Here is a 26,218-nt window from a genome sequence, read left to right on the forward strand (position 1 = left end):
AAGGGCCACAGTGTGTGCTAAATGCTAGGGACAGAGAAAAAGATACAAATGTTAGGACAGCACCAGTTGCCACTGCAAATTAACCCTAAAGTCTCAGTGGTTTAACCCAATGGAAGTCTGTCTTCTATAGTTTTAGAAAAGCGAAGTCCTGTGGCCCCTTGTAGTGATGCAATTGTGCTAGGCAGGTGCTCTAAGGACCCGCCCCCACCGTCCCTCCCCTCCCATCCCTTTGGCATTGGAAGTAGTTCTTGACTAAACCAAATCTCTGTCCATTATTTGTGTGGCCCTCCATGGCTCTGTCCTCTGGGACACTCTGCCTTGTCCATCATCGGCGGTGGCCACCTCTGAATTGAGGGTTGCAGATAATGCATGCATTGAAGCATTGCATTTCCTGCAAGGGAAGGGTCCTAAAGGGTCCATGCCCTGCAAGCGTCAGTCGCGCTGAGGGCTGTTTTACACTTACGAGTCCGTTGTAGACCAACTGTATTGGGTCCTTTGCCAATACGATTCCTCTAAAACCTGAGCCGGCTTCCGATCTGTTTGCCTCCTGTCAGTTTCATGTGCCAGTAGTAAACCCTACATCCTTTCCTGGACATAAAGCTTGGACATATGTACTCATTTGCTCCCATGCCTCTCTCTCAAGGTCACGACAGCTCTCTTGTGGCCGTCTGAAACAAAAGGCATGGCGGGCAGTTGAGACTCTTAGTTTTACCTTCACCCACGGAGCTAAGCCAGTTTGCGGAGCTGAGGAACCCGAATGTGCCTTTGTTGGTCAAATCTCCTTGCAGTTGATTTCTTATTCTCTGATGCAAGGCTCTGAAGCTTTGTACTTTTGTCTATTCCCTTTCACTGATGTTTGGAAACCAGCCAATTCTGTTCTGAACCCACCTCGTCTTTGACTTAGGCAGCAGGAAACAACTGATACCCAGGACCGTTCTGGCACTTTTCCCAGAGCTACAGGTCACAGGCACTTAAGTCTGCCTTCCGGGTTACCTGAGGTGACCGTCTTAAACACTATTTTATCTCATACCATTGTTTTCCATCTTTCCAGCCTCTGACATCCATTCTTGTGCTAATGCTCCCGAGCGTAGCTTTCTGTTATGGCCACACCGACTTCTGCCTTAGCTCGGGCTACCTTAGCTGCTATAACTACAAGAATTTATAGATTGGGGTTGTGGTTTCACAGATGTATGCTTGTCTCCAGACTCATCAAGTTGGATATATTCATCATATACAGCTTTTTATAGGGGAAAATCAATCCATCTATCAATCAAGTAGATGGCAAAAACAACAACAAAAAAAATTTTAGAGCAGTTTTATTAGCCGTAAAATGAGAAGTAACTCAATGACCCACTTGGAGGACCATAAAACCATAATGGTCCTGTGTGACAAAGAATTCAGCAGCCCAACTTCAGGACCAGTGTTCTGGTGCCACATGAAGAATTCCAGATCAGTTCTTCAAGTTGGTGTGAACATTACCTCGTGTACTTACATCATAGTGTCCTTTCCTTTGGTAACGTGGAGCCTGGACTGGACTTAGACCCCCACCGCTGAGATAAGTCACGTAAAAACGTGTGCCTTTTTACCCTTGAACTTTCTGAGAATAGAGAACAGTCCTCAAAAGTGTACAGATGTAAACACTCCTGAAAATTTGAACGTCCGCGGCCGTCAAGCCTTTAGTAAAGAAAATCCTGCTGTTTGGAAACATGAAATCTTTTGGGGGGATGTCAGAACAAATAAAGGAAGTTGACCCAGCTAGCGTAGGGCCCGGCTCTTGAAATTACATTTACTGTAACTTCTTGCCTTTGGCTTATTTAGTGTTTATGTCCTCGGCCTGATGAACTCACAGCCTTGGATGTGCAGAATCTTCACACCACCGGCATGCTCGACAGAAGGGGGTGTCGGCAGGAATGATGATGAACCTGCAAAGTCCCCCGGTCCTTCCCTCCCAGAAGTGCCATTAGCCATCCAGTCGCTCTCTGTTGGGAGTCTGGCAAATATATTACTTACTTCACTTTCCACTTCAGTGGAACACTGACTTATGTTTAATTTGGTGGAGGGAAGAGGTCAATATTTTATTAGTTAGTGATATCATTACAGTGGTTTCATTCCATAGACGATATCTGGGAAGAGAAGAGAGAGGGATAGATACACTGGAAACTCACCCTTTCATTTGGCCTGTGTGTGACTCAGAGTTTGTTTTAGTTTTGTTTTGTTTTCGGTGTTTCCAGAGGAGCCTATGCACAACTGAGTCACACATCAAAAACCTCATGACCTCATTAGCTTTTTATAATTTGGTTTGGGGCAGGGGCTAGAGGAGTCCTTGGCCCTTGGAAAGGTGTTTCAACACATTTTCCTTTTTTAGTTCAGAATAGAGAGTAGGACTGTTTGGGGGGAGGGGGGTCGCGGGGGGCACCTGGGTGGCTGAGTCAGTTGAGCGACTGGCTTCAGCACGGGTCATGATCTCGCGGTTTGTGGGCTCCAGCCCTGAGTCAGGCTCTGTGCTGACAGCTCGGAGCCTGGAGCCTGCTTTGGATTCTCTGTCTCCTTCTCTCTCTGACCCTCCCCCGCTCATGCTCTCTCTCTCTCTCTCTCAAAAACAAACATCAAAAAAATAAATAAAGAGTAGGACTGTTTGGTGAAGTGTCTCCCATAAGGAGAAGATGCCCAGCTCTCAGGACCTACGATTCCTCCCCCTGCCGGTGCCTTCAGAGCAACTCGCGGCCTCTAACGGAGACCGTCTCTATACGTAGAGGGGTGAGCACTGGATTTAAGGATGCAGTTGAGGGTGTATGATGAAGATTCTGCTGAAGGGGAGTGTTCTCAAGATGGTGCTGGACTATTCCATCAACAAGGCACTTTTCGTATACTGAAAACCGTCTGAGGATCGTCAAGAACGTCACACAGTGACGTCCAGTTGGCGTTACTCTCTTACGCATGTCCACCACATGACAGGAAAGTTCCGAAGAGCAAACACTCCTGACGTCGATAAAGTCAGCTGGTCATCAACACCATCCGTGAGGCTACTCGCTAATGTGAAGGGCAACCCCAAAGTAGCCCGACTTCATTCAAAACGAACTTGAGGACAAAGCGCGTCTTTTACCCTCAAGGGGCTTCTGTCCCGGGAGGAGAGAAGAGCTGTGTTCACAGTCATATCATTTCTGCAGAGAGGAGGAACCTAGTCTACCTCCTTCTTGTCCAGAAGAGACTTTAACGAGTTGGCCTCTCCAACAGCGTGCAAGCAGGAGAAAGGCGGTGTAGCAGCAGAGGGGAGTAGCAGTTGGGGCCAGTAATGAGGACATGGCACGTAAGGGCAAGACTTCCCTTCGGGGAGGGTGCGGGTCTAAGCAGAGACCCCCGTGGCCTGGGATTGCCACATTCAGAGGCCGTTACTAAGACATGAATAAAAAGGAGGCCTTCTTGCCAAGCTCGTCCATTTCGTAGCACCGTGGTCTCCGGCAAGCGATGGAACTCTGTTTCCTCATCTGTGAAATGGCAATAAGGCCACCTAGCTTAATGGGAGTGTGTGCATTCAATGAAAACACACATGAAAACCTCAAGCATAGTCTGTCGTCCAGCAAGGGCTTCCTTCCCACTTCCCTCCTCTTTCTTAAACGCAAAACTGGTAAGAAAGCAGCTGTCAGGTCATTATCAGCAGGGCCTAGAGGATCAAGGCTCCCGTTCTGGTTTGCAGTTCAACCCAGGGAGTAAGTACGAGTGTTCCCAGTGGGCACGTGTGCTTCTGCCTCCGTGAGCCACAGTCCAGCAGAAAAGGCCATCAATCACACAGACTCGAACCAAGGGCCAATTGAAACGTAAGCGGGAGGAAGCTCAGAAAAGGGGGGAAATTGATCATCCCCGGGGGTGGGAGGGAGTAGATCAGAGGAGACTCACAAAGGTATCTGAGCTGTTCCTTCAAGGTTTTCGGGGGGCAGGGGGAAGGGGGTACACAGGGACCACATTATCTTATTTTCTACTGCAGGGATTCAGTATTTGCTCTTTTGCAATCCATAAAAGTTACACAGAGGAAGGGAAAAAAAAATAGTGAGTTCAACCCATCCAGCTCATCTGATCTGAAACAGAAAAAGACTCATAATGAATATGTCAACACTTTCAAGTTTTTCATTTCTTCTCCAAAGCAATTTCATCTGCAAATGAATTATGCACTCCGGGGCTAGACAGGACCTCCACTCCTGCGCTCCAGAAAAAAAATGTGTTTACTTCGCTTTCCATTTCTTACAGCTCAGCGGGAAAGCGGTTGCAATGCAATTTCTGAGGTGGTGTAGGGCTTGCGATGTCAGTCTTCTCTCCTTCTCCAGAACGCAGCAACGCTTGTCAACCCAAGGCTGGAGGAGACTTCGTCTCCCTCCCCCACCAAGCCCACCAAGTACATAAATCATCCCCCAGGAAAGAAGATGCGGTTCCCGGATTTCTCTTTTGTCTGGCGGGCCGACTCAAGTCCAGTCTGGGAGGCATCGTATTGTTGCATCCGTCTGCAGGGCGCCGAAATCACTCTCCAGGATTGTGATTCTCGAAGCTACTTTTCAGTACAATAGGCTGAGCTCGTTGTTTCCCCGTGCACGGGTCGCAGGTTTTTATCTCCCGGAAGTGTGCCTCCTTTCTGAAAAACAAATGCATCCCGCCGTGCGGTCTGAGGTTCCCAAGGGCTCCGCGGCGGCCGCCCCCGGGCTCAGGAGAGGGCAGAGAGCCCCCCCCCCGGGGCGTGAGCGGGAGATTTTGGTGGACGGTGGGGCCTGCCGCGGGCGCTGAGCCTGTGTTAAGATGCCCTCTAGCGGTCATGAGCCATAACCAGTGCTGAACTTGGGGAAGGAGCTCGGAGGCCTGTTTCTCCAAAGGCTCCAGCGTCCTGGGTGCGAGCGCGGCAGCACAGAAACTTGGGGGGTAGAGAGGGTCCCGGCCGGTAGTTCACAAGTGAAGGTCAAGGAAGGGCATCAAAAAGGAAGGAGAAGCGGGGCGCCTGGGTGGCTCAGTCGGTTGGGCGTCCGCCGTGGGCTCAGGTCAAGATCTCACGGTTCGTGAGTTCGAGCCCCATGTCGGGCCCTGTGCTGACAGCTCGGGGCCTGGAGCCTGCTTCGAATTCTGTGTCTCCCTCTCTCTCTCTCTGCCCCTCCCCAATTTGTGCTCTATGTCTCTCAAAAAACTAAATACATGTAAAAAAAAAAAAAATTTTTTTTAAAGGAAGGAGAAGCAGGAGAAGGAATATTCTCTTCGTCCCACTGAGCAAAAGGCTGCCTCTCAGTCGAGCGTCCCTCCTGAAACTGTCACCCAGGGCCACCAGCAGAAGTCAAACTGTGAGAGCAGACAGTAGAAATGAGCCCATCTACCAGCCCGGCTCCTGATATCCCCGGGGAAATGACATCAGAATCTGGGTATTTTGGGGCGCGTGGCTTCCATCCTGAGCTTGTGGGTTTAACCCCTGTAGCCGAACCCTACGAATGCAGAGTGGGGAGCAGTGGGGAGCAGCAGAGGAAGAGTTGACACGGTCCTGTGGTCTCCAGCATCTGCACCAGCTCTGAAAACCTGTCTTGCTCCCAGAGATGGAGGCCAAGGGGGCTGGGGTCTTATCAGTCAGAAGATCCATAAACGGAGATGTAGTAAAAATGGGGGGAGGGGCGGACAGACGGCGGAAGGGACACTGGGGTGACCCTGCTCTCCACTCCTTCCCAATGTTCTGTGCCCACACCGGGGGCATCGTGCCAGGCTAGCCTTGCGATGGCACAGGGTCCAGGCCGGCACAGGGGAGAAGCTTCGACTTTAAATCCCACAGACCTCTGGGCTGTACCTCTTAGGATCTGCATCCTCATAGGCATCGTAACTTACTCCCGGTACCTCAGTGGCCTCCACTGTAAAATGGGCACACGAGTATCAGCCCACAGTGTTGTTAGCAGATTCAGTGAGATAATACGTGTAAACTACCTCACGTGGGCTCTGACCTAGAGCCGACCTTCAAGAGATGTTAGATGCCGCCTTGATGATGGGGACACCGAGGAGGAAGAGGAAAGCCGAGAATCACGTCGGTCCGCTTTGTTATAGCTTTCTCACACACACATACACACACGCATGACACGGGGAACTGGGTCACGGGAGGGGCGAATTCTCTTCTCACACATCACACGTGAGCCCCTTGTCTTTTCTCTGCCCGTTCCTCCCCACCTCTGCTAACTCTCCCATCCCTCCCCACTTTCTACTCCTTGGAACAGCCTCCAAACATAGCATTAGAAGACATTAGTGTTTCCAGAAAGCCGAGCTTTCCTGCCTTCCGTAAGCCGGCAGACTGAGCACCAGACCCGTAGCATTTACCCCACATTCTGAAGTCCCTCCGTACATACGTGAAGATTTTCTTCATGCCCCTTCCCACTCTTTTACCTGGAACAGAGTTTGAAGGATGTGGTGATCAGTCCTCTGATAATGCCAATTTTTAGACTCCATCCTGAATATCGTTATTGCTGCCAAAACCTACCGGCAAAGTAATATCGATGCAGCCTCCGTACTGAAAAGGATGTGTTTACTGAGTTGTTTTTTTTTTTTTAATATCAAGGACTTTAGCTATATTACAGTTAAAATCAATAGAAATGTAACCTTTTCAACCACAGAAAATGAGTTCATTTTTATTATTAGTCTTTTTCTGCCATTACAGTGTCATGATTACCTAAGGAACCAGGTCAACTTAAGCTTTATTGAAAGACCATTAGAGAAACAAACTCAAACTCATTTAAATACTGAAGCCACTGCATTAAACGGATCAATAAAGTCGGAGCACCTGAGGTTGCTTTACTTAAACACCCCACATATGAGAATCATTCCATAATCACAATTTGAGCAAAGCTATAAACCTACCAGACCATCCAATAAATAAGAAAACGCTGTTTCATTGCATATGTTTAGAATGGTAAAGCCCTTAACATTAGTCTGATTACACATACAGCATTTAAATTTTCTCCCAGTATTTTAAAACATCACCTGGCAAAGAATCATTGCTCGACGAATGCCATTTACTTAGGAAAGCCATTCGCTCCCTGGGTCAGGAGAATGACAATGATAGAAAACACCATTTTATTTCTTTAAAAATAACAAACACAGAGTTAGCTAGATGGAAAGGGAGTCTTAGCCTTGCAGGGAGTCAGGAAATTCTCTTTCAAACAACACTTAGCATGGTATCTTGCACAAGGTAATGTGTATTAAATTGAATATTTATGACTGATGCCATGGACTTGGATTAGACCCAAAGCTCGTGGTGCCTCAGTTTCCCCATCTCTAAGTGTGATAACACCTTTCCATACCTCCTTCCCTAGATACTAGAACAAAGACAAATATCACCATCCTCTTCAAGCTCCTCCTCAGAAACCACAATGTACGTTGCAAACTTGAGTAGTAGTGTTTGGTTAGGATGATTTTTTTTTTTTTAATTTTTTTTCAACGTTTTATTTATTTTTGGGACAGAGAGAGAGAGACAGAGCATGAACGGGGGAGGGGCAGAGAGAGAGGGAGACACAGAATCGGAAACAGGCTCCAGGCTCTGAGCATCAGCCCAGAGCCTGACGCGGGGCTCGAACTCACGGACCGCGAGATCGTGACCTGGCTGAAGTCGGACGCTTAACCGACTGCGCCACCCAGGCGCCCCTGGTTAGGATGATTTTAGAATGAAAATGGTTCCTGATGGCATATTGTGTCTAACCTGTGATGCAACCTGGGATCACCACCTGTCCCTGCCTGACATCAGCAGATATGGGAAACATTCTATTCTTCTTTATTTAAAAACCACCTATTAGGTGTTTCTAATTAAAAGCTTACGTGTATTTATTGTGAAATGTTCAGAAAAGAACAGAGAGGAAAGTTAAGTTTGCCCGAGAGCTCTGTGTAAAGCCAAGACCTCCATGTTTACACACAACCCATCTTGCCTACTCAAGGGCGTCGTTATGACATTTCTGTCTTCCTTCTCCCCTGATGATGGGCTCGTTCCCATCATCAAACGAACATGAGTATTTCTCTCCATTAAAACAAGGTCCTATCCTCAGGGCGCCTGGGTGGCTCAGTCAGTTAAGTTTCCACCTCTTGATCTCGGCTCAGATCATGATCCCTTGGTTTGTGGGATCGAGCCCCTTGTCAGGCTGTATGCTAACAGCGCAGAGCCTGCTTGGGATTCTGTCTGTCCCTCTCTCTGTCCCTCCCCCACCCCCACAAAAAATAAATAAATAAACTTAAAAAAAAAAAAAAAGTTCTGTCCTGACCACGCTCTCCTCATTTATTTATTTTTCTTGGCAATAAAACCGGAGATAGTGGTCTATTCTCCCATTTCAGGTAAGCTTCTAACCATTCTATCTGCGTCACCGTTATTGACGTGTGAACTGCATGCCATGCAATGTGCACACGTGAAGTACACCAGTTGAGGAGTTTTGATGTGCACACCCAGGTAACCAAGACCATGGCCAAAATAGAGAACATTTCCAACACCCTGGAAGGTTCCCTCACACCCCTTTGTTGTCGATCTCCTCCGAAACTGCCCCGAGCAACCACTCATCAGATTTCTATTTCTGTTTCTATAAAACCACGTGTTCATTTTACCTGTTCCATAATCTTATATGAATGGGACCATAGCATCTGTTATCTTTCATTTCTGGCTCCTTCTATTCGGTGTAAGGATTCTGAGATCTGTTCTTCTTATTGTATCTGTAGTTGTATTGTCATTGCTGGGAAGTGTTGCATTTATGAACATACCATCATTTGTTTGTTCATTCACTGTTTGGTGAAAAATGGTGGATCATTTCCAGTTGGGGAATATTATGAACAAACCTGTTACGAACATTTGCATATATATGTATGCCATTTTTAAAAATTTCTCTTGGGTAAATATGGGAGTAGAGTTGACAGCTCTCTGGTACGTATCTGTTTAACTTGCTTTCTATTTTATGTGACCTCCAGCAAAACTAGAGGGTTCCAGTTGCCCCACATACTCACCAGCGCTTGCCATTGCCAGTCTTTTTAATTACATTTGAAGCAGGCGTGCAGGGCTACCTCACCTTGGCCTCAGTTCTCATGTCCCTTGTGACCACTGATGTTGAGCAACTTTTCACGTGCTCATTGACCATTGGCAAATCTTTCGTGAAGCGTCCGTTCACATCTTTTGTGCCTGAAAGATCTGCCTTCTTATTGCTGAGTTAGAAGAGGTTTTTACATGTTCGGTGTACAATTCCATTGCCAGATGTATGTATTGTGAATATTTTTTCTTCTGTTTTCTCTTATACCGATTCTCAGTCATGCTTTTGCCCACTGGCTAGAACTTCTCTCCTCAAGATGGCCGGTGACCTCCTCACTACTAAATCTAATTTTCAGTGCCCCCATGTCTCCACCGTAGGGCAATATTCCACACAAGTGATCCCCTAACTTTTGGGACATTGCCGTGTTCTTGTTTCCTCCTACATAGCTGGCCTTGCTGCTTGGTCTCCTCTAATGGTTCCTCTCCCTCCTAGCCTCCCTCAGTTGGCAAACTTCTGAGCTCAGCCTGTAGTCCTTTCTTCTCTCCTGTTTTTATTCACCTTTTTGGTGGTTTCATCCCAAGTCACTATCCCAACCTCAACCTCTTCCCAAATTCCAGATTCACATACCACGCGGACATCACACACATCTAACCAACTACTGGATGTCTAACGAACCTTCAAACTCAATATTTCCAAGTCTAACCCCCTTGGGGGCCACCCACACACAACCTGCCTCATCTGTAGCCTTTCCAATGGGACTCGATGGCTACCCCATCCTTCCAGCTGCTCAGGTCTCAAACCTGGGAACATTGCTGGAGTATCACCCCCTTGTTCCCACACTTCACATCCAGAAAGTCAGAAGGTCAGATTGTCTTGATCTTCAAAACATCCATATTCTGAGTGGTCTCACCCCTCGGAGCTGAGCTCTGGTACCACCGCCCACTTCTTGACAGACCCTCCATGAACACCCACGTGATCGGCAGTGTTTGGGTGAGGCATCTTTTCCCTGCCATGCTTGTTCTGAGCCTAAATTCAGCCCTTTGAATGTCCCATTGAATTTCTACCTTGTTTTTTTTTAAGTAAGTCTCCTGAATCTCATTCATTTTTGCCACAGCTTCTAAACTATTCATATATATTTTTTAATCCTTGTCCTATTGTTAGCTCACCCTCTGCAAAGACTTCTAGAACCAAAATTCATACCTTAAGAACACAGTCCCCCACAAGACTGCCCTTGCCTCAGACAGCAGCTGCAAGTTCAGGGGTCCCAGGCCGCCCTCATTTCTGACCAACTGGCTACAAATGCACTAATTTCTCAGGCTCAACAGCTTGGTAGAATGACTCATGGAACTCGGGAAGGTGCTACATTCATGATAACAGTTTTATTATAAAGGGTGCATATTGGGACCATCCAAAGTGAGGGATGTGGAACATGAGATTTGAGAGGTCCCAAAGGAAAGCTTCCTTGTCCTTAGGACACGTCACCCTCCCTGCACCTTGATGTGACAACACAAGAGTATCGTATGTTGGGCTTCTGTGTGCAGAGGATCTTTCTGGTTTTATTATATAGGCTTGACTGATACATTCATTAGCCACCATATCAGACTCAGTCTCCAGCCTTTAATCGGATTGCCTTGATTCACAATTCCCATCAACCTTCCATCCCTGATGGAAATCCAATGTCCGCCCCCCTCCCCCCAGGATTTCCAGGGGTCCTCTCTGTCTCTAGTCTCTTCTATGGATGCTCTATCTGAGCCACAATGCACCCACCAAAATGAAGCTCGCACCTTCTGTGGTATAGAAACACATACAGCCATTCAAAGCATATACTCCGCAGCAGCCCCCATTAGATGTCTCCCCATCGTGAGCAGGAGGACACAGCATATTGAATGAAGTCTTGAACAACAGGCAGCTGAATGCTACACATTAGCTACTGGTGTCCTCAGCAGGCCCTTTACCCATCATCCCTCTGTAGTGCTTCCTCACATCCCTCACCCCACTCGGTGCTGGGCTCTCTTCTCTCTGATTCCTTCCCCCTGGCTCCCTGCCTCCTTCCTCACCCATCTCCAGGTCTCCCCACCACTATGTTCAACAAGAAGTCAACTCTTCCCAAGACAGGGTCCAAACTTCTAGGACCAGATCAGTCAGGTGCTCGGCAAACATAAAACATTGAATTTTCCCTCCTAGTAAAGAAATTGTGGCTACAGGTAACTACAATAAGTTGGGGGAGATGTAACATCAGAATAAAAATAAGTGAATAAACTAACCTCAGCCATGCTTGGCTCAAATCCAGACTTCACCCCCTGGCATTTAAAGCCCTGGATAATCTAGTGTCCCTTTGCTACCTTCTATTGTCATTTACCATTTCTCTCCAGAACACACCCTAAGAACCAGTGAGGCTGGTTACCTCAGTACCCCCTAGCGATGCATGCTTCCTTCAAAATGCCTCCACTCTGCGAAGTTCAGTATTAAACCATGATGGCAGTTATTCTCAGTACCAGACATCTTAGAGTTTGGGTAATACTTTATACTCAGTTTTCGTATATCGTTTTATACTATTACTCCCTGATGATTTTATCAGTCTTATTTCCAAAACAGGAGTAGAAACACCTTGAACCCAGCTGGGCACGTCTCTATGTACATCTTCAGCTTTGCTCTAGACCCACTTCACAAGGTGGCTGGTCAATAAAATCGCATGAAAAGTCCTTGCCTAGCGTTAGAAGGTATCAGAAGCCCTGTCATTTACAGAGAGACCACTGCTAGAAGGAGATATGGTCAGGGGGTGACTTGAACCCTCTGCCCAGGGTCTCCCTCTTCCCACAGGGAAGCCCCCCTCAGTGTCAGGTCACCCTGTGGTAATCATCTGCCCATGCCCTGGATAGCCTATGGGATGGGTGCACCACTGGACAGGGGTAACCTTCTTAGTAGTTCACACTGACAGATGCCTCCAGCTGGTGCAGCCAACCTGCTCACTTCTAAAAGATTTGACCAATTGTATCCTTCTGTGAAGGGCTTATCTTCAAATAAAGTCCTTGTATCTGGACCAGTCACTGTGAGGGCGCCATGTTGAAGACTTGACAATCAGAGAAGCCATCCACTTCCACACAGACCAGTCCCCAACTCAGCAGATAAACAACGTAACACCAATAACATCAGACACACCAGACTATAACAGTTCCACTCTTCATAGATTCATGAGACAGAGGTTTCCTAATACATCATTTTTATTGATGGCCTCATTAACACTCCCCCATATGACTCGCCCAGAATTCACCAGGAGCCAAATTTCAACAACCCCTGAAAACGTATGCTTGACAAATTGAGATCACAGGGGCTAAAAAAAAGACTAAAATAGAAATGGCCTCAATCACATTTGTCGTGTCTACATCGCTTCTCATAATTGTTCTCATTCTTGTTTTGTTATCGTTTTCACTTAATTGAAAATGTTTGCCACTGCATTACATACTTTCAGCAACACGTCAAGACCTGTTTTCATAACTGACCATTTCTAATTTTGTTTTTCCTCCTCTTGTCTTCTCCCTTTTACCACCCATTTATTTGCTTTTCCTTATTCCTGGAAAGTCATTGTATAATCTACTAAAATGTGTTTGGCTGTGAGCCCTTCAGGAAAATATGCCGTATGAAATGATTTCATTGATTATGTAAATTATTGTCAAACCCACCCACTACGTGTAATGATTAAATTGACCAGTTACTGAAGTGATTTTAAATATGAAGTTATATAGGGGCGCCTGGGTGGCTCAGTCAGTTGAGTGCCGACTTCAGCTCAGGTCATGATCTCATGTTTTGTGGGTTCAAGTCCCGCATCGGGTTCTGTGCTGACAGCTCGGAGCCTGGAGCCTGCTTGGGATTCTATGTCTCCCTCTCTCTCTCTGCCTCTCCCCTTTTCGCGCTCTCTCAAAAATAAAAAACATTAAAAAAAATTAGTATGAAATTGTATAAAAACCATGAGCTATGCTCATACTAGATCTCTAAGAAGAAACTTGGAGGCATAATTACTAGAGATTAGTTCAGATATGAATTTTTAAAGACTTACCTTTATCTTCTGAATTCTCATGTGCAAGTCAAAACACAAACCTAGATATGTTTTGCCAGATTCTTTAAAAACAACTGTAGAGTGTTTGGGTCATTCCTACCATAAAAATCTTTAAAACTAATGCTGTTAAAGAAATGCTGTATCAGCTCTGAAATAAGAATTACTCTTCTCATTCACTTAGACTTATAAAAACCGTACAGATTTACTGATACAAAACCAGTATGTTGGTTTGTTTGTTTATTTTTAACAATTTATGCTTTAAATAGTATCCGGTGTTTTTCCAGTAGGTGGAGTGTTAGGCTAGGGGAAGCAGAGCAACATTTGAAAGCTATTTTTTTTTTCCTTTTTACAATTTTGAGGAATTTTTGATATAAAACATAAATCACCTAATGGATTCATTAATTCTTTTAATGCATCAATACCACAAAATTCCGGTTGCCCTGGATCTTATGAGGCAGAGATACTGCACTGATTACATTACCATAATAATGACACCACCAATAAATACTTATAATGCCTCTTGTTTTAAAATTGTTTATCAAGCCATCAGTGAAGCCTCCTGACGTCTCTGAGGGAGAAATAACACACCCACACGGCAAAGAAAGATCTGTCTCTTAAATCCTTTGTCTCTTCAGCCTTAAGCATTTCTGGAAGAGAACCTTCCCGTGAGTTTATTAATGTTGGTTCAAGGCTGATGCTACCACTTGAGTCTGTGAACTTGGGCAAAATCACTAACTCTCCCTGGGACCTCCTCTACATGTGTGGGGAAAGAGGCGATACACAGCTGTCTTCAGCTCCCCCCCCCCACCCCGTCCTTAAAGTTCCCCAACTGAACCTGACCTTTGTGTAAGCATTTCCTCCAGGCTGGATATTAGGAGCCAAATTTGCTGAGATATTTGAATACATATGGCAGAGACGGCTCTGGTTACGACGTGTGGGTCTTAGAATCGAATGTGAGCACCCTCTTCCCGGGCTCTTTCCACCCTCCGCCCTCACTAGGATTGGGTGCCATGGGGTATGCGCTAAACGACACCACATCGCTACGTCTGGGAGCAAAGTCATAGCAGCAATCTGCTCAGAGCCCCAGGGACCTGAGGGGCACCTGGGTGGCTCAGTGCATTAAGTGTCCGACTTCAGCTCAGGTCATGATCTCAAGGTTCTTGGGTGGGAGCCCCGAGTCGGGCTCACGGATCGTTCTGTGCTGACAGCTCAGAGCCCGGAGCCTGCTTCAGATTCTGTCTCTCTCAAAGATAAAGAAACATTAAAAATTAAAAATTTAAAAAAAAAAAAAAAGCCCCAGGGACCTGGGAAAACACTGCTTCTCAGGCCCATAGTAACAAGACATTTTCAGAGAAACCTTAAGTAATATCTGGCCCAACCCCCTTGTTTTACGAAGGAGGAAACACCTCGGGAGTGTTTGTGACATGTTGAGCAGCATTGCCAGGAGCTGACTCCCAGCCCTGTTCCCGCTCCTGCAAAACACCCTCCCCTCTCACACGGGAAATTTGGAAGAGACACTCGCAAGGCGAGCAAGGTTTCCAGCCCCTCCCACCCTCCAAAGAAGAGAAACAAGGTCCTAGCAACCCAGGTGTTGGAGGGGGTGGGATGGTAACAAGAGAAAAGGGGTGAAGACCAGCCACTTACCCTCCTCATGTTGGGAGAGAGCCCCCAGCCCCCATATACAAGGCATTTCCCATTCTAGAAAGACTTGGGGCTGGTGGATTCAGCTGGATCTTTCCTTGCTGTGGAGGCAAAGTCTCCTTTGCTTTGTCTTGGAGTTAGAAGGATCCCAGAGCCAGATGCGGGCTTCAGAGAAGGGGCTATGGAGACGGTGGTTGAGCCCAGCTCATCAGGGCCCCGTGCTGAGGCATCGGGCTAGAAAAAAGCCAGTGGTCAGATACTAAATCCCAGAATAAGGAATCATTCATTGTCTTTGGTGAAGGGAGAACAGAAGGTCGTGCCAGGCAAATATCACGCACAAGCACATACAAAGTCCTGATGAAGCATGCGTGAGAGGGCTTAGTGGGTCCAAAGGACTGGGAGAGGTTGAGTAGGGTCAGAGCAGAGAGGCAATGGGGGGGGGGGGGGACGCTCCTCTGTCCCCTCCCCTCGTTCTAGGAAGATGCCACCTTCCCCTCTGATCTTGTCCTGAAGAGGCAAAGGCTCCCCGGCTTGTGTTTCTGCAGGTAACTGAGTTATTCGGTTAACTCCCCATTCGTGGAGGCCACATAACACACTGGGGCAGCTCCATTACAGACCTTCATCACTAACCCAGTTCTAAAAGCTGGACTGTTTCCCACGTATCCCACGGTTCGGTTACAGAGGAGAGTGCTTCTTGGCCTCTTTCCTCCCTGTACGTATCTCTGTAAGTGAGGCTTATGAGCTCTTTAGGCCAAAGTCAAACTAAGGTAGAATGCAGTGTGCCCTCTCACTGGGTCTACACCCCAAATGGCCACCTACCGTCTGCATTGCTGGTCACTCTTGGAATCGGAGGGACGGTCACATGGCCTGACAGTATAGGCTGGGAGAGGCTGGCACCCTGGCCCCCACAATGAAGCGTTTGTTTGTGGTCCTGGGAATGTGCTACACTGACTGGTGGGCCAGCGTCCAGTCCCAGAGGCCCTCGGAGTAGTGGGAAGGGAACCAAAGCGTAAAGATTCCGAGTCACAGATCAGCCATCAACCCGTCTCCTTCCGTGCAGTCTTCAAGGATACAGTCAGGCATATGCACCCAAACCTGATGGCCGCAAAGTTCTGTGAGGCCTTCCGTCACTGGGTCGTCCATAGAGCTTTCCAAGAAGAACCAAATTCTAATGGAAGTAAAAAAAACTAGGGTTCCCATGCCTTAAACACACACACACACACACACACACACAGATATAGACACATCAGTGTGGCTCAGCCAGTGACGACTCCTTTAATAAATGTTAAACGAGCACCTGAGATGATACAGGCCCACTCTATGTGGGTCCTAAAAGGGCCGGGAGGCTTACCAGATAAATCCACAGAAAAGAAGCAGCCACGAGTCCAAAGGCGAGGTGCCGTCCTGAGCTCTGACATCCCGTGTGTTCCCTCTGCCTGTTCAGCCCCCTGCTCAAGGTTTCCCAAGCTGCAACAGGCCAGGCACTAGCTCCCGGGGAGGGAGAGGTGAAAGGGCTTGTCCCCTGTCCTCATAGAGTCACCTTCTAGCCAGGGGACAGGAGGGGACAGGCTGCAGCCCTGTAGCTGGTGGGAGACCCATGAAAACCCCACTTTGCTGACTCCCACTCTCATGTAAGTTTACTGTGTCCTCTCCATTAATGAGAACGAGGTGGCTTGGGGTCAGGAAGAGTCTCTTAAGTCAATGAACCCTTGGTGCTGGGGCTGAGTACTGCTCTTTCCCATTCGTTCCAGTTGTCAGTTGTGAACGGCCCGCAGGGACCCGTCTGCGGGCCCCCCAGTGGGACGAGGTTAAGGTGGGAGAGAAAGGGACAGTGTCTTCTCTTCATACTCCTTCTCCTGTAACATCCACGGGGGTTCAGGTGGGGAGGAGGGGGATGATTCGGGGATGAGACGAGCCAATCATTGGTGTCACCCCTGATGTCTGTTTGCAGTGACCTTTCCTTATGGTCAGGCTTGAGCTTCAGCGCGGAATAAAAACCTCCATCAAGATGGTATGTCCTGAATTCGGTGTGTCTGAGCTAACTCCACGTGTTACCAAAAACTAAGGGTTAGGAAAGGAGGCGCGACATCCGGGGCCCTGGTCCAGGGTGTGGCTTCATCTCGGGTGGAGCCAGCCATCCGTCCCCGTGGTGGCACCTCATCCATGCCGCTTCTGTCTTTCTTCTCTGTCCCTTCCCTGCCTCCTCCGCTTCACCCCCAAGACGCGAGCAAGGCCGATGAAACTCCTTCACACGACGGCTTAAACATGCAAATGAACCGAAATTGTGAAATAATACCTGAACGAACATTAAAGCTCGCAGCTCAGCAGGTAGGACAGGAGCCCCAGCCCGAATCAGTATAATGGTAAATGTTGAACAAATTAGTGCTTCCTTAAGGTCACCCCGGGGCACACGGAGTCATAGTCCTTAATCTTAATGAGCCTCCATTACACAATCTCTTATTGCCTCTTAACTGCCAGGAAAATGACCACCAGCTAAACGTACAGCAGAATAGTTCACTTGGACCCCAAAGAAATTACCTTGAAATTATTACACTTAACCATGGCCAATGCACCAGGGCTCCTGGGAAAAGAGGCGGCCAGCTACCTGGCAACACCGAGTGAAGTGATATCGTTTGACATGGCCTTGGGCTTTTCGGGTCCAGCCTTTCTGACCTTATCTGACGTAATGCACTTCCTCTCTCAAATGTCAATATTTAAAATGCGGTTGATCCTCCCCCTCCCCTAGCGGACGTGGCTGGGCTAATTCTGGAGACGGTCGCTTGTAGCTCACGGTTCGGTCTCCAGCTAGAAGGCGAACTCTGCAGCTTACTCTCTTTCTGCCTGGGACGCTTTCCGTATCACCGGAGAGCAGGACGCCTATCCCATGCCTAGTGGATAAGATGCGAACAGCCCGGCGAGCCTTGCATACAGTCGTGGCTCAATACTTGCTTCCCCCTTTCCTGGTGGAGCTGTCTGGGCCCAGTCAGGAGACCGAAACCACACAGTGGGTTACGCGTGGGGTTTTTGATATAAGCGTTGACTACGGTGAAGGGAAACTGCACGATCGAAGGGAACGCCGGGAGCATTTCGTAGAGGCTCCCCGCCTCCATCCCGCAGAGCTGAGGGGCGGTGGAGGGTGTCAGACGTCGTTGGAGAAGATCATTCAGCCCTCCGGAGAGCAGAAAGGGCCTGGTCTGGCCAGCCTGGAGCTGCTTCCTGCCAAGCAGCAGGCCACGGGCTGGAGTGCAGGTGCCTGTCAGGCTGCGGTGCGTGCAGTGGGAGACAGAAGGCCTTTGGAGCACGTGGGCCACGGGGGATGGCAGAAAGCCTCTTATTGTCACCTCTGGAGGGATGGTCATCAGGCTGCACCGTCACGGAGGCATCACTCTGTGGGCCCGTGGCTCAGACAGACTCCACTTCCTTGACGAAGTAAGACTTAGGAGTATTCGGGACATTCGTAGATAAGTCAGAACCAGGCAGGGTCGCTGTCACTTCGGATGACAGAATCAAGATTCGAAACCTTTTGCTTCAACACAAAAGAGAGAAAAAAACACTGCATATAAATAGAGCTAAAATTTAGGTTTGGGTTCAGGTTCTTAACCACGTACGTATAGGAAGGGGGTAAAGTCGAAAGGAACCTATGGAGACAAGCCAGGAATTTTATTTTACTATGAGCTCAATCCAAGTGATATTAAAGGGCTGCTAAAAAGCCACGTCTGTCTGGTCTGGAGCCATAGACACAGTTCAAGAAGGTAATTCTACGGGATGGGTCAGGCCACATCTGAGGACTGATTTCACTCCGTGTGAAATCTTTTTTTTTTTTATTTATTTATTTTTAACCTTTATTCATATTTGAGACACAGAGAGAGACAGAGCGTGAGGTGGGGCGGGGCAGAGAGAGAGACACAGAATCCAAAGCAGGCTCCAGGCTCTGAGCTGTCAGCACAGAGCCCAATGCGGGGCTTGAACTCACGGACCATGAGATCATGACCTGAGCCGAAGTCGGACACCTAACCGACTGAGCCACCCAGGCGCCCCTGTGTCTACTACTTTAAGAGTTAGATTAACATATATCAACACATTTTTATTGAGGACCTACTATGTGCTTGGCAGTGTACAGGGCCAAAAGACAAAAGAAATTTAAAAGTCTAAACATCAAAATTTGATAGTTTTTAAGACTATGCACAGTATATTCATAAAATGGAATACCAGTCATTCCTGACAAGTGATTTAGTTGTAGATTTATTGACATGGAATTTCATAATACATCTTTAAGTAATGAAAAGTAAATACAAAGCAATATGCATAGTTGGGTTCCATCCAATTTCGGGGAAAAAATCAAAGCAATATACATTAACAAACTGACTTGATAAAAACATTATCACCAGGTGGGTTTTTTTCCTGCAAATCTATACTATTATTTTCTCTATAATGAACATATATTGTTTGTATCCATCTTTAAGTTCTTTGGCAAGACAGATAAAAATATAAGAAGTATTTAGGGGAAGATCATCGCTGTGAAGCATGTAGGGTAGCCGCTTATGTTGGCTTTCCACGAGTATCTTTTTTGACCACAAAAAATTTCTGACCGCGGAAGTGGAGGGAAGGACCGCAGCAGTTACCTATATTTGCCGCCAGATGGCGCCAAAGCAGCTGGCTAATATTTAGCAGCCAGCAGAGCAACTTGATGAGATTTCAAGGATCTTAAGATTCTCTAGCCAGAATAAGTGTTTTGTGAGCGACGCACTTCAAATTACGGAAAACTTTTCAGAATTAGAGCTGAGCATGCCAGCGTTTGCTTTGCCAGTGTTTTCTGGAGCTCCGTTACGGTGCCTGCAGTTCCCATGCACGGTAACTTACTATACTCTACCAGCTCTGCAGGTCAACCTTCCCCAGATTCCTGAGATGCGATGAGTCTTTGAACCCCGGCTTTTCAATAAGCCCTGCGTCTCTAGTAAGCAGTCTCAGGAGTCAGGTGTAGATCATTCCTCAAAGAGGCTCATCCTCCACGCGGCACGTGAGATGAGCTCACTTCCCAGCACCGTTGCTGCTGACAGCCTCACTTCCCGCAGCCTCAGCCCAGTTTTATCGGTGACCAAGGACCCGGGAGTGGGTCGTTTCTGGAGTCTGGAGGCTGCCTTCAGCAAGCTCCCCCCTGTGCAGTTCCAGCAGCGCAGGGACGGTGGCGCCATGTTTCCTCTCGTCTGCACCCTTCGCCTGCTTACCTTAGCGGGTACGAAACTCATCTCAGAAAAGCGAAAGGCTGCGAAGGAGATTTTTCACAGGTGGCTACAAAGAGGCGCAGAAAACTCTAGAGGCTCCCGGTGGGGGAAACAGAACTAGACGGTGTCAATTGTAAGAAGACAGCTAAGGCAGGAAAAGCCATGTTGGGACACAGAGGACAGGAGACGTCCTCGTACTGGGAAATCAGCGTTTGCTCTTGGTTCCCAGGAAATGTAACCAGAAATGGGCGTTGCTCCGACAGCCATGATCTGTAAGCTCTTTCCACCTGCTTCATTTTTCCCTTCCCTCCACTGCCAACTACCCCCCTCTTGGAAAGAATGAGCCTTGCTGGAGCACATGTGTCCTTGTCCCCTCCAGGCTCTAATGTCCCTGCCCTGTGGGGGTATCGTCCTCATTTGATAAGCCAAAAAACTATATTTTACCCAACATGGATGTCAACATTGAATATACATATTTATGTATATATATTCATATTCGAATATACATACCAAAGATCAGCATTGGTCTGAAAGCTTATATGGTATGGAAAGGTGAATAAAACAGGACAATAAGCGGATCTTAAAGAAAATTCATTGTTGGGGCGCCTGGGTGGCGCAGTCGGTTAAGCGTCCGACTTCAGCCAGGTCACGATCTCGCGGTCCGTGAGTTCGAGCCCCGCGTCGGGCTCTGGGCTGATGGCTCAGAGCCTGGAGCCTGTTTCCGATTCTGTGTCTCCCTCTCTCTCTGCCCCTCCCCCGTTCATGCTCTGTCTCTCTCTGTCCCAAAAATAAATAAACGTTGAAAAAAAAAAATTTCATTGTTATAGATGTAGCATTTTCTATCTCAGAAGTCAATACTGGAGATTAGATCAAGTAGATTTTACTCTATTGAAATGAGCAAGGGGGTTGCCTGGGTGGTTCGGTGGGTTAAGTGTCCAACTCTTTTTTTCTTTTTAAGTTTATTTATTTATTTTAAGAGGGAGCGAGAGAGAGAATCCCAAGCAGGCTGTATACCACCAGTGCAGAGCTCGATGTAGGGCTCAAACTCACAAACCGTGAGATCGTGACCTGAGCTGAAGTCAGATGCTTGCCCGATTGAGACCTCTAGGCATCCCAAGTGTCCAGCTCTTGATTTCAGCTCAGGTCATGATCTCACGGTTCATGAGTTTGAGCCCCACACCAGGCTCTGTGTTGACAGTGCAGATCCTGCTTGGGATTCTCTCCCTCTCTCTCTCTCTCTCTTTCTCTCTCTCTCTCTCTCTCTCTCTCTCTCTCTGCTCCTCCCTGCTTGCTCTCTATTTCTCTCCCAAAATAAATACAAATAAACTTTAAAAAAAAAACAGCAAATAAAACGAGCAAGGATCTTATCCAGCCGAATATGTTCACAAATTCTTCACAGCAAATGTGCGTAAGTTGCAGAACAATTCATAAGGTGTCTTCACTTCCCAAGCTCAGATATTTTCAAATAACCCCAGAGAAGGAATAAATGGGCTTCCTGTTTTCTCAGGCTGGTATTTCAGAATCAGCACCTTCTGAAGTAAGATATCGGGACACCAGAGTTCGAAGAGTGATGTCATCCCCCCGCCCCCCCAGGAAGATTTGATTCCAGGGCAAGTTAGCCATTTCCTTCTAAAAGTGTCTCTTGTTTTCTCCCCGCAGCTCGATCATTATCCTTCTGTGAGTTACCATCTGCCGAGTTCATCTGACACCCTGTTCAATTCTCCCAAGTCGCTCTTTCTAGGAAAAGTTATAGGTAAGAATTCTGTGCTTTCGGTATAAACGTGCGGTAAGAATATGTTTGGTATAAGAATTATATTAGCTGGTGTGACTTTGGATTTTTTAAGTGACTGGGTAAATTTCTTGTCATTGGGTTCCATCACCGATACCTTTCTTCTCGGTTTGGTTCGAGAGAAGGTGTGTTGTTTTTCTCAGTGATGCAGAAGAGAAGGTTTATCAGATGGTCTTGGGGGCAAATTGTTCAAGTGATACGTTCTAAAGCCGCTACTTTGCCTTTGAAACATGCTGTGATCGGTGGTTGTGGACTCTGTTGTCTGTGAAGGCAAAGGAGCCAGCGTCGTTTGGGACGTGACACAAACTGAAACACAAGTGAGGCTCAGTGCCTGTTCCCTGCTTCTTCATGTGAAATTTGCTCATGGGTTCGTTAAAGATCCGCTCCTACTAACAGTATTTAATTTCTTCTTTGTCTAAGCACATCAACGTGGTTCCGTCTTCCTCTCCCTCCGAGAGAGCTAGCTGAGATTATTTGCAAATTAGAAGGCCAGTGGGAATTGGAAAATTGTGCCAGAATGCCCACCTTCTATGTGTGATCGTGAATCTGAGAGTCACTCTCGCCCTTTTCTTACCATAGATCAGCACTGTCTAGAGTAAAAGACAGATGTGATTGGTTACATATTAAGTGATTGATGTACAGTCAATGAAAGAATATATATGATATATGTATATATATACATATATACACACACATATATATACACACACATATATGTGTATATATATATATATATATATATATATTTTTTTTTTTTTTTTTTTTACTATGAGAATGGATGTTGTGAACCAAGAATGGAAATGGTGGGTAATGCACAGGCCAAGGAGGAGGTGAGTTTGTGTCCAGAAAGTAGTAGGGATCAGAATGTCATTAATTGTAAAAAACACTCATTTTAAAAGATGAGGGCGGGGCAGATAATTAAGAGAACAGGTGACCCCACGTATAAGAAAAATAACAGTAATGTACGCTTACACAGGACTTACTACAAACCAAGATCCATCCTAAACACCTTAGATAGATGAACTCACTGAACCTTCACAGTGAGTCTGTGAGATCATCAAGATTGTTATTCAAGAGCATGCAAGATTGTCTCCATTTCACAGATGAGAAAAGCAAGGCACAGAGAGGTTAAATATCTTGCCCGAGACCGCCTACTTAGCAAAAGGTAGAGCCAAAACTTGAACCCAGGCAGGCAGATACATTGGCCTCACCCCCAACCCCTGTGCCAATAGTCTCTGTGTGGGTTGACCGAGAAATGAAAAAAGGAAGAAGGTTTGGGCGGCAGAGGGTGAGTGGTTGAGGGACATGTCCCACATCTCACGCCAGAATGTGGCCAAGAGCAAAAAATACTCCTGGACTCAGAAGCAGGAACGCAGCAGACAAGCAGAGCTGGGCTTGGGGCCCCCAAGGGAAAGGCCGTGTCCTCAGGAAAAGACAGGATGGGTGGCATTTGCTCAGTCACCAGGTGGGAACAGAGGGAGGGCTGAAATTCACTGTGTGCTTTGTGCCAAACATCTCGTGTGTGTAAATGTGACGTTAAATGTCACAACCATCCAGTGAAGCCGGAGCTATGACTGTTAAATCCATCTGGAAGCGGAGAGGGCCAGCCGCCTGGTCAGCTTTACCTGGTCTGTGGTAAAGCAGGGTTTTTGAGGTAGGGCTCTCTTGACGAGAGCCCGTGGCCTTAAGCAGATCAAAAGAACTTGTCTAGCAGGGATGCAGCGGGAAGTCAAGGGTTGCCATCAATGGGCAACAGGAAGCGGCTGTTCAGTGGAGGAAAGCCTCGGCATTGGTCAGGCATCTATCCCAAGACACTGGTGAGTGCCCACGTCTCGCCACGTGCCTTCCTGCCATTCAGTCAAGAATAATTGAACATGTTAAGTGCTTCTTCAGGGCCATAAGCATTCCTTCAATACAGACTCTACACCATGATACTACAATGGTCCTAAAGATACCACACGGGGATGTTCTTGGAGTGACATCCACTGTGAACTCACACCTGTAACAGTGAATTTCATGGCTTTAGGAAAAGTCACAAAGTCAAGTTCCACCAGCAACGCTGAGGGCAGCTCAGGGCCTGGAACCCGCTTCGGATTCTGTGTCTCCCTCTCTCTCTGCCCCTCCCCCGCTCGCACTCTGTCTCTCTCGCTCTTAAAAATAAATAAACATAAAAATCAAAAAAAAGAGAGAATTTACTGTGCTGTAAATCTGTGCCAAGTGAGCATTACACCTAGAGTTTTCCGTAGACCAAAGGAAAATTGTGCCGTGCACGTACAATGTGTGTGTGCCAATGTTGCATGAAGAACGTATAAACACCTGTAAGGAAGTCCCTGATCCCCAGGTGGAGATGGCAGCTTGCACGGGACAGGAGGGTGAGATGCTGCCACTCGTCCCCAGGGCACTGACTTCCAGCAGCGACAGACTCTCATCTGCCCTACATTTCGGAACCCTTCTACAAGGAAGTCGGAAGCACCAGCAACAAAGTTCCACAAGATAGAAATTTCACCAGCTCTCGTTATGTCCATTTTTTATTATTTACCAGCTGAGTGATGTCATAGATTTACGGATGTGATTTCCAGCAACGGATTTAATCGTATCTCAAAAATCTTTAAATCAGGGGAGAAAAATATAAGTTGAAGCCTGAAGCAGCATCTTCTATTTACTTTTTCTCCCTCAATGTTTCTTCAATGCCGTGGATAAAGATACAAATAGAATGTTTATTAAGTTTGCAAAAGACACACAGCTGAGAGGATGATTTAATAAGTCGGATGATAAAAACAAAAACATAAAACAAAAACCTTCAAAAGCATCTCGATGGCCTAGAAAGACAGAATAAAATAATGACATGAAAGATAATAAAGACAAACTTACCTCCTGCCTTAAACCAAAAAAGAAAAAAAAAAAAAAAAACTAAGTAGAAGACAGAAGACCTTCTGGTATCATGAAAAAGACATAGGTTGATTTCATGGGGAGTTTGATATGAGCCAATACGTTGGGGCGATTGATGTTTAAATAAGTATGGTACTGAGCTATGTTTTTCTAAATTTTTTTTTAAACGTTTATTTATTTTTGAGACAGAGAGAGACAGAGCATGAACGGGGGAGGGTCAGAGAGAAAGAGGGAGACACAGAATCGGAAATAGGCTCCAGGCTCCGAGCTGTCAGCACAGAGCCTGGCGCGGGGCTTGAACTCACGAACCACAAGATCATGACCTGAGCCGAAGTCGGACGCCCAACCGACGGAGCCACCCAGGCGCCCCCTGAGCTATGTTAATAAGAGAATCGTATCCAGAGCAAGAAGTACAGTGACACCCCAGCGGGATGTCATGGCCTCTCCCTAAGCACCTCATTTTAGCACAGATATTAATTTTCTGATGAAAAGACTAGATGAACAAAAGCCTACCCTCCGCCCCCCTCCCCCCTTCCCCGCAAAAAGAAAAATCAGAAGGCCTGGGGAGATACTAAGATATGATTAAAAGACATGAGAGAATCCATTTCCAGGCTTTGACAACTGCAACCTGGACAGGTGAAGCCTCCTAGAGGCTGACTCACCGGGACCAGAGAAGACCAGTGAAAGCAAGACTTCGGTCCCTGCAAGAAGAACTTCCTAATAATTACCGCTATTTAAAAAAAATGAGCGGCCGCCATTTTGAGGCCGTGGACTCTCCATTACTGAGAGTATCTCAGTGAAGGCTCACTGGAAATTGGATTGTACCTTGCGTTTCCTGGATTGAGTGAGACCAGATCGGAGAAAACCTAAAAACCCTTGAAACAGTATGATTTATCACGGGAGCGATTTTCTTTTTTAAAAAGGTGGGAAATGCAACATTAAAGTGGAGATGTTCCTCCGGTTCCGTGTGAGAACCAAAAGGGTAATTCGATTCAGGGCTCCTCGGTATCAGTCAATGCCGTGGACGCAGGCTAGATATGAATTAGAAGAATGTCACTGCACACTACACATCCCATCGCGAATGTTAGTGTAATATCCTGTTTTAGGATGGCGTATTCATTTTAATTTTAATGTTTACAAAGGTAATTACGAGCCCTCTTTTATATTGTTTTTCAAGTTAACTCTTTGTGCCAGGGTTGTAAATCACAGTAATATAAAATCATAGTAAAGTAGATGTAATTTGTAAGAAAAAGGCAGCAATTTGTCTGCATAAATTTGAGAAACTATGCTTGGGAAAAGTTGAATACTAATGCAGGGCAATTGTGGCTTTACTGATCATTTGTCAGTGGCAGTGTCTGGGGTGGTAAAATTAAAGGTAAATATCTATCCACTTGAATTTAATATAGTTTGTAAGTCTTAATGCTCCCAGATCATGATATTTTCCAAGCTGCTGTTATTTAAAACGACTCTGACAAAAGATATACCTATTGGTAGCCACTATATGATTTCCGTTATATTCTAAAATGTGAATATTGTGATCTTTTGATAAAAGATCCTTATTCTAGGGCTTTCCAAAACTTTCTGGAACTTTGGCAAAGGCTCCTCGCAATGCAGGAAATGACATATT

The 26,218-nt window shown here is 46.6% G+C and overlaps 1 protein-coding gene across 1 annotated transcript in view; it reads left to right on the plus strand.

Moving 5' to 3' along the window:
* Window positions 1–26,218, plus strand: part of CNTNAP2 (contactin associated protein 2) — a 1,977,252-nt gene that overhangs the window by 1,832,414 nt on the left and 118,620 nt on the right. The window contains exon 21 of the mRNA XM_045496029.1: window positions 21,573–21,666. Coding sequence (XP_045351985.1) covers window positions 21,573–21,666 — 94 coding nt within the window. The remainder of the gene's footprint in view (window positions 1–21,572; window positions 21,667–26,218) is intronic.

Source organism: Leopardus geoffroyi, chromosome A2, assembly GCF_018350155.1.
Source record: "Leopardus geoffroyi isolate Oge1 chromosome A2, O.geoffroyi_Oge1_pat1.0, whole genome shotgun sequence".
Taxonomy (NCBI): domain Eukaryota; kingdom Metazoa; phylum Chordata; class Mammalia; order Carnivora; family Felidae; genus Leopardus; species Leopardus geoffroyi.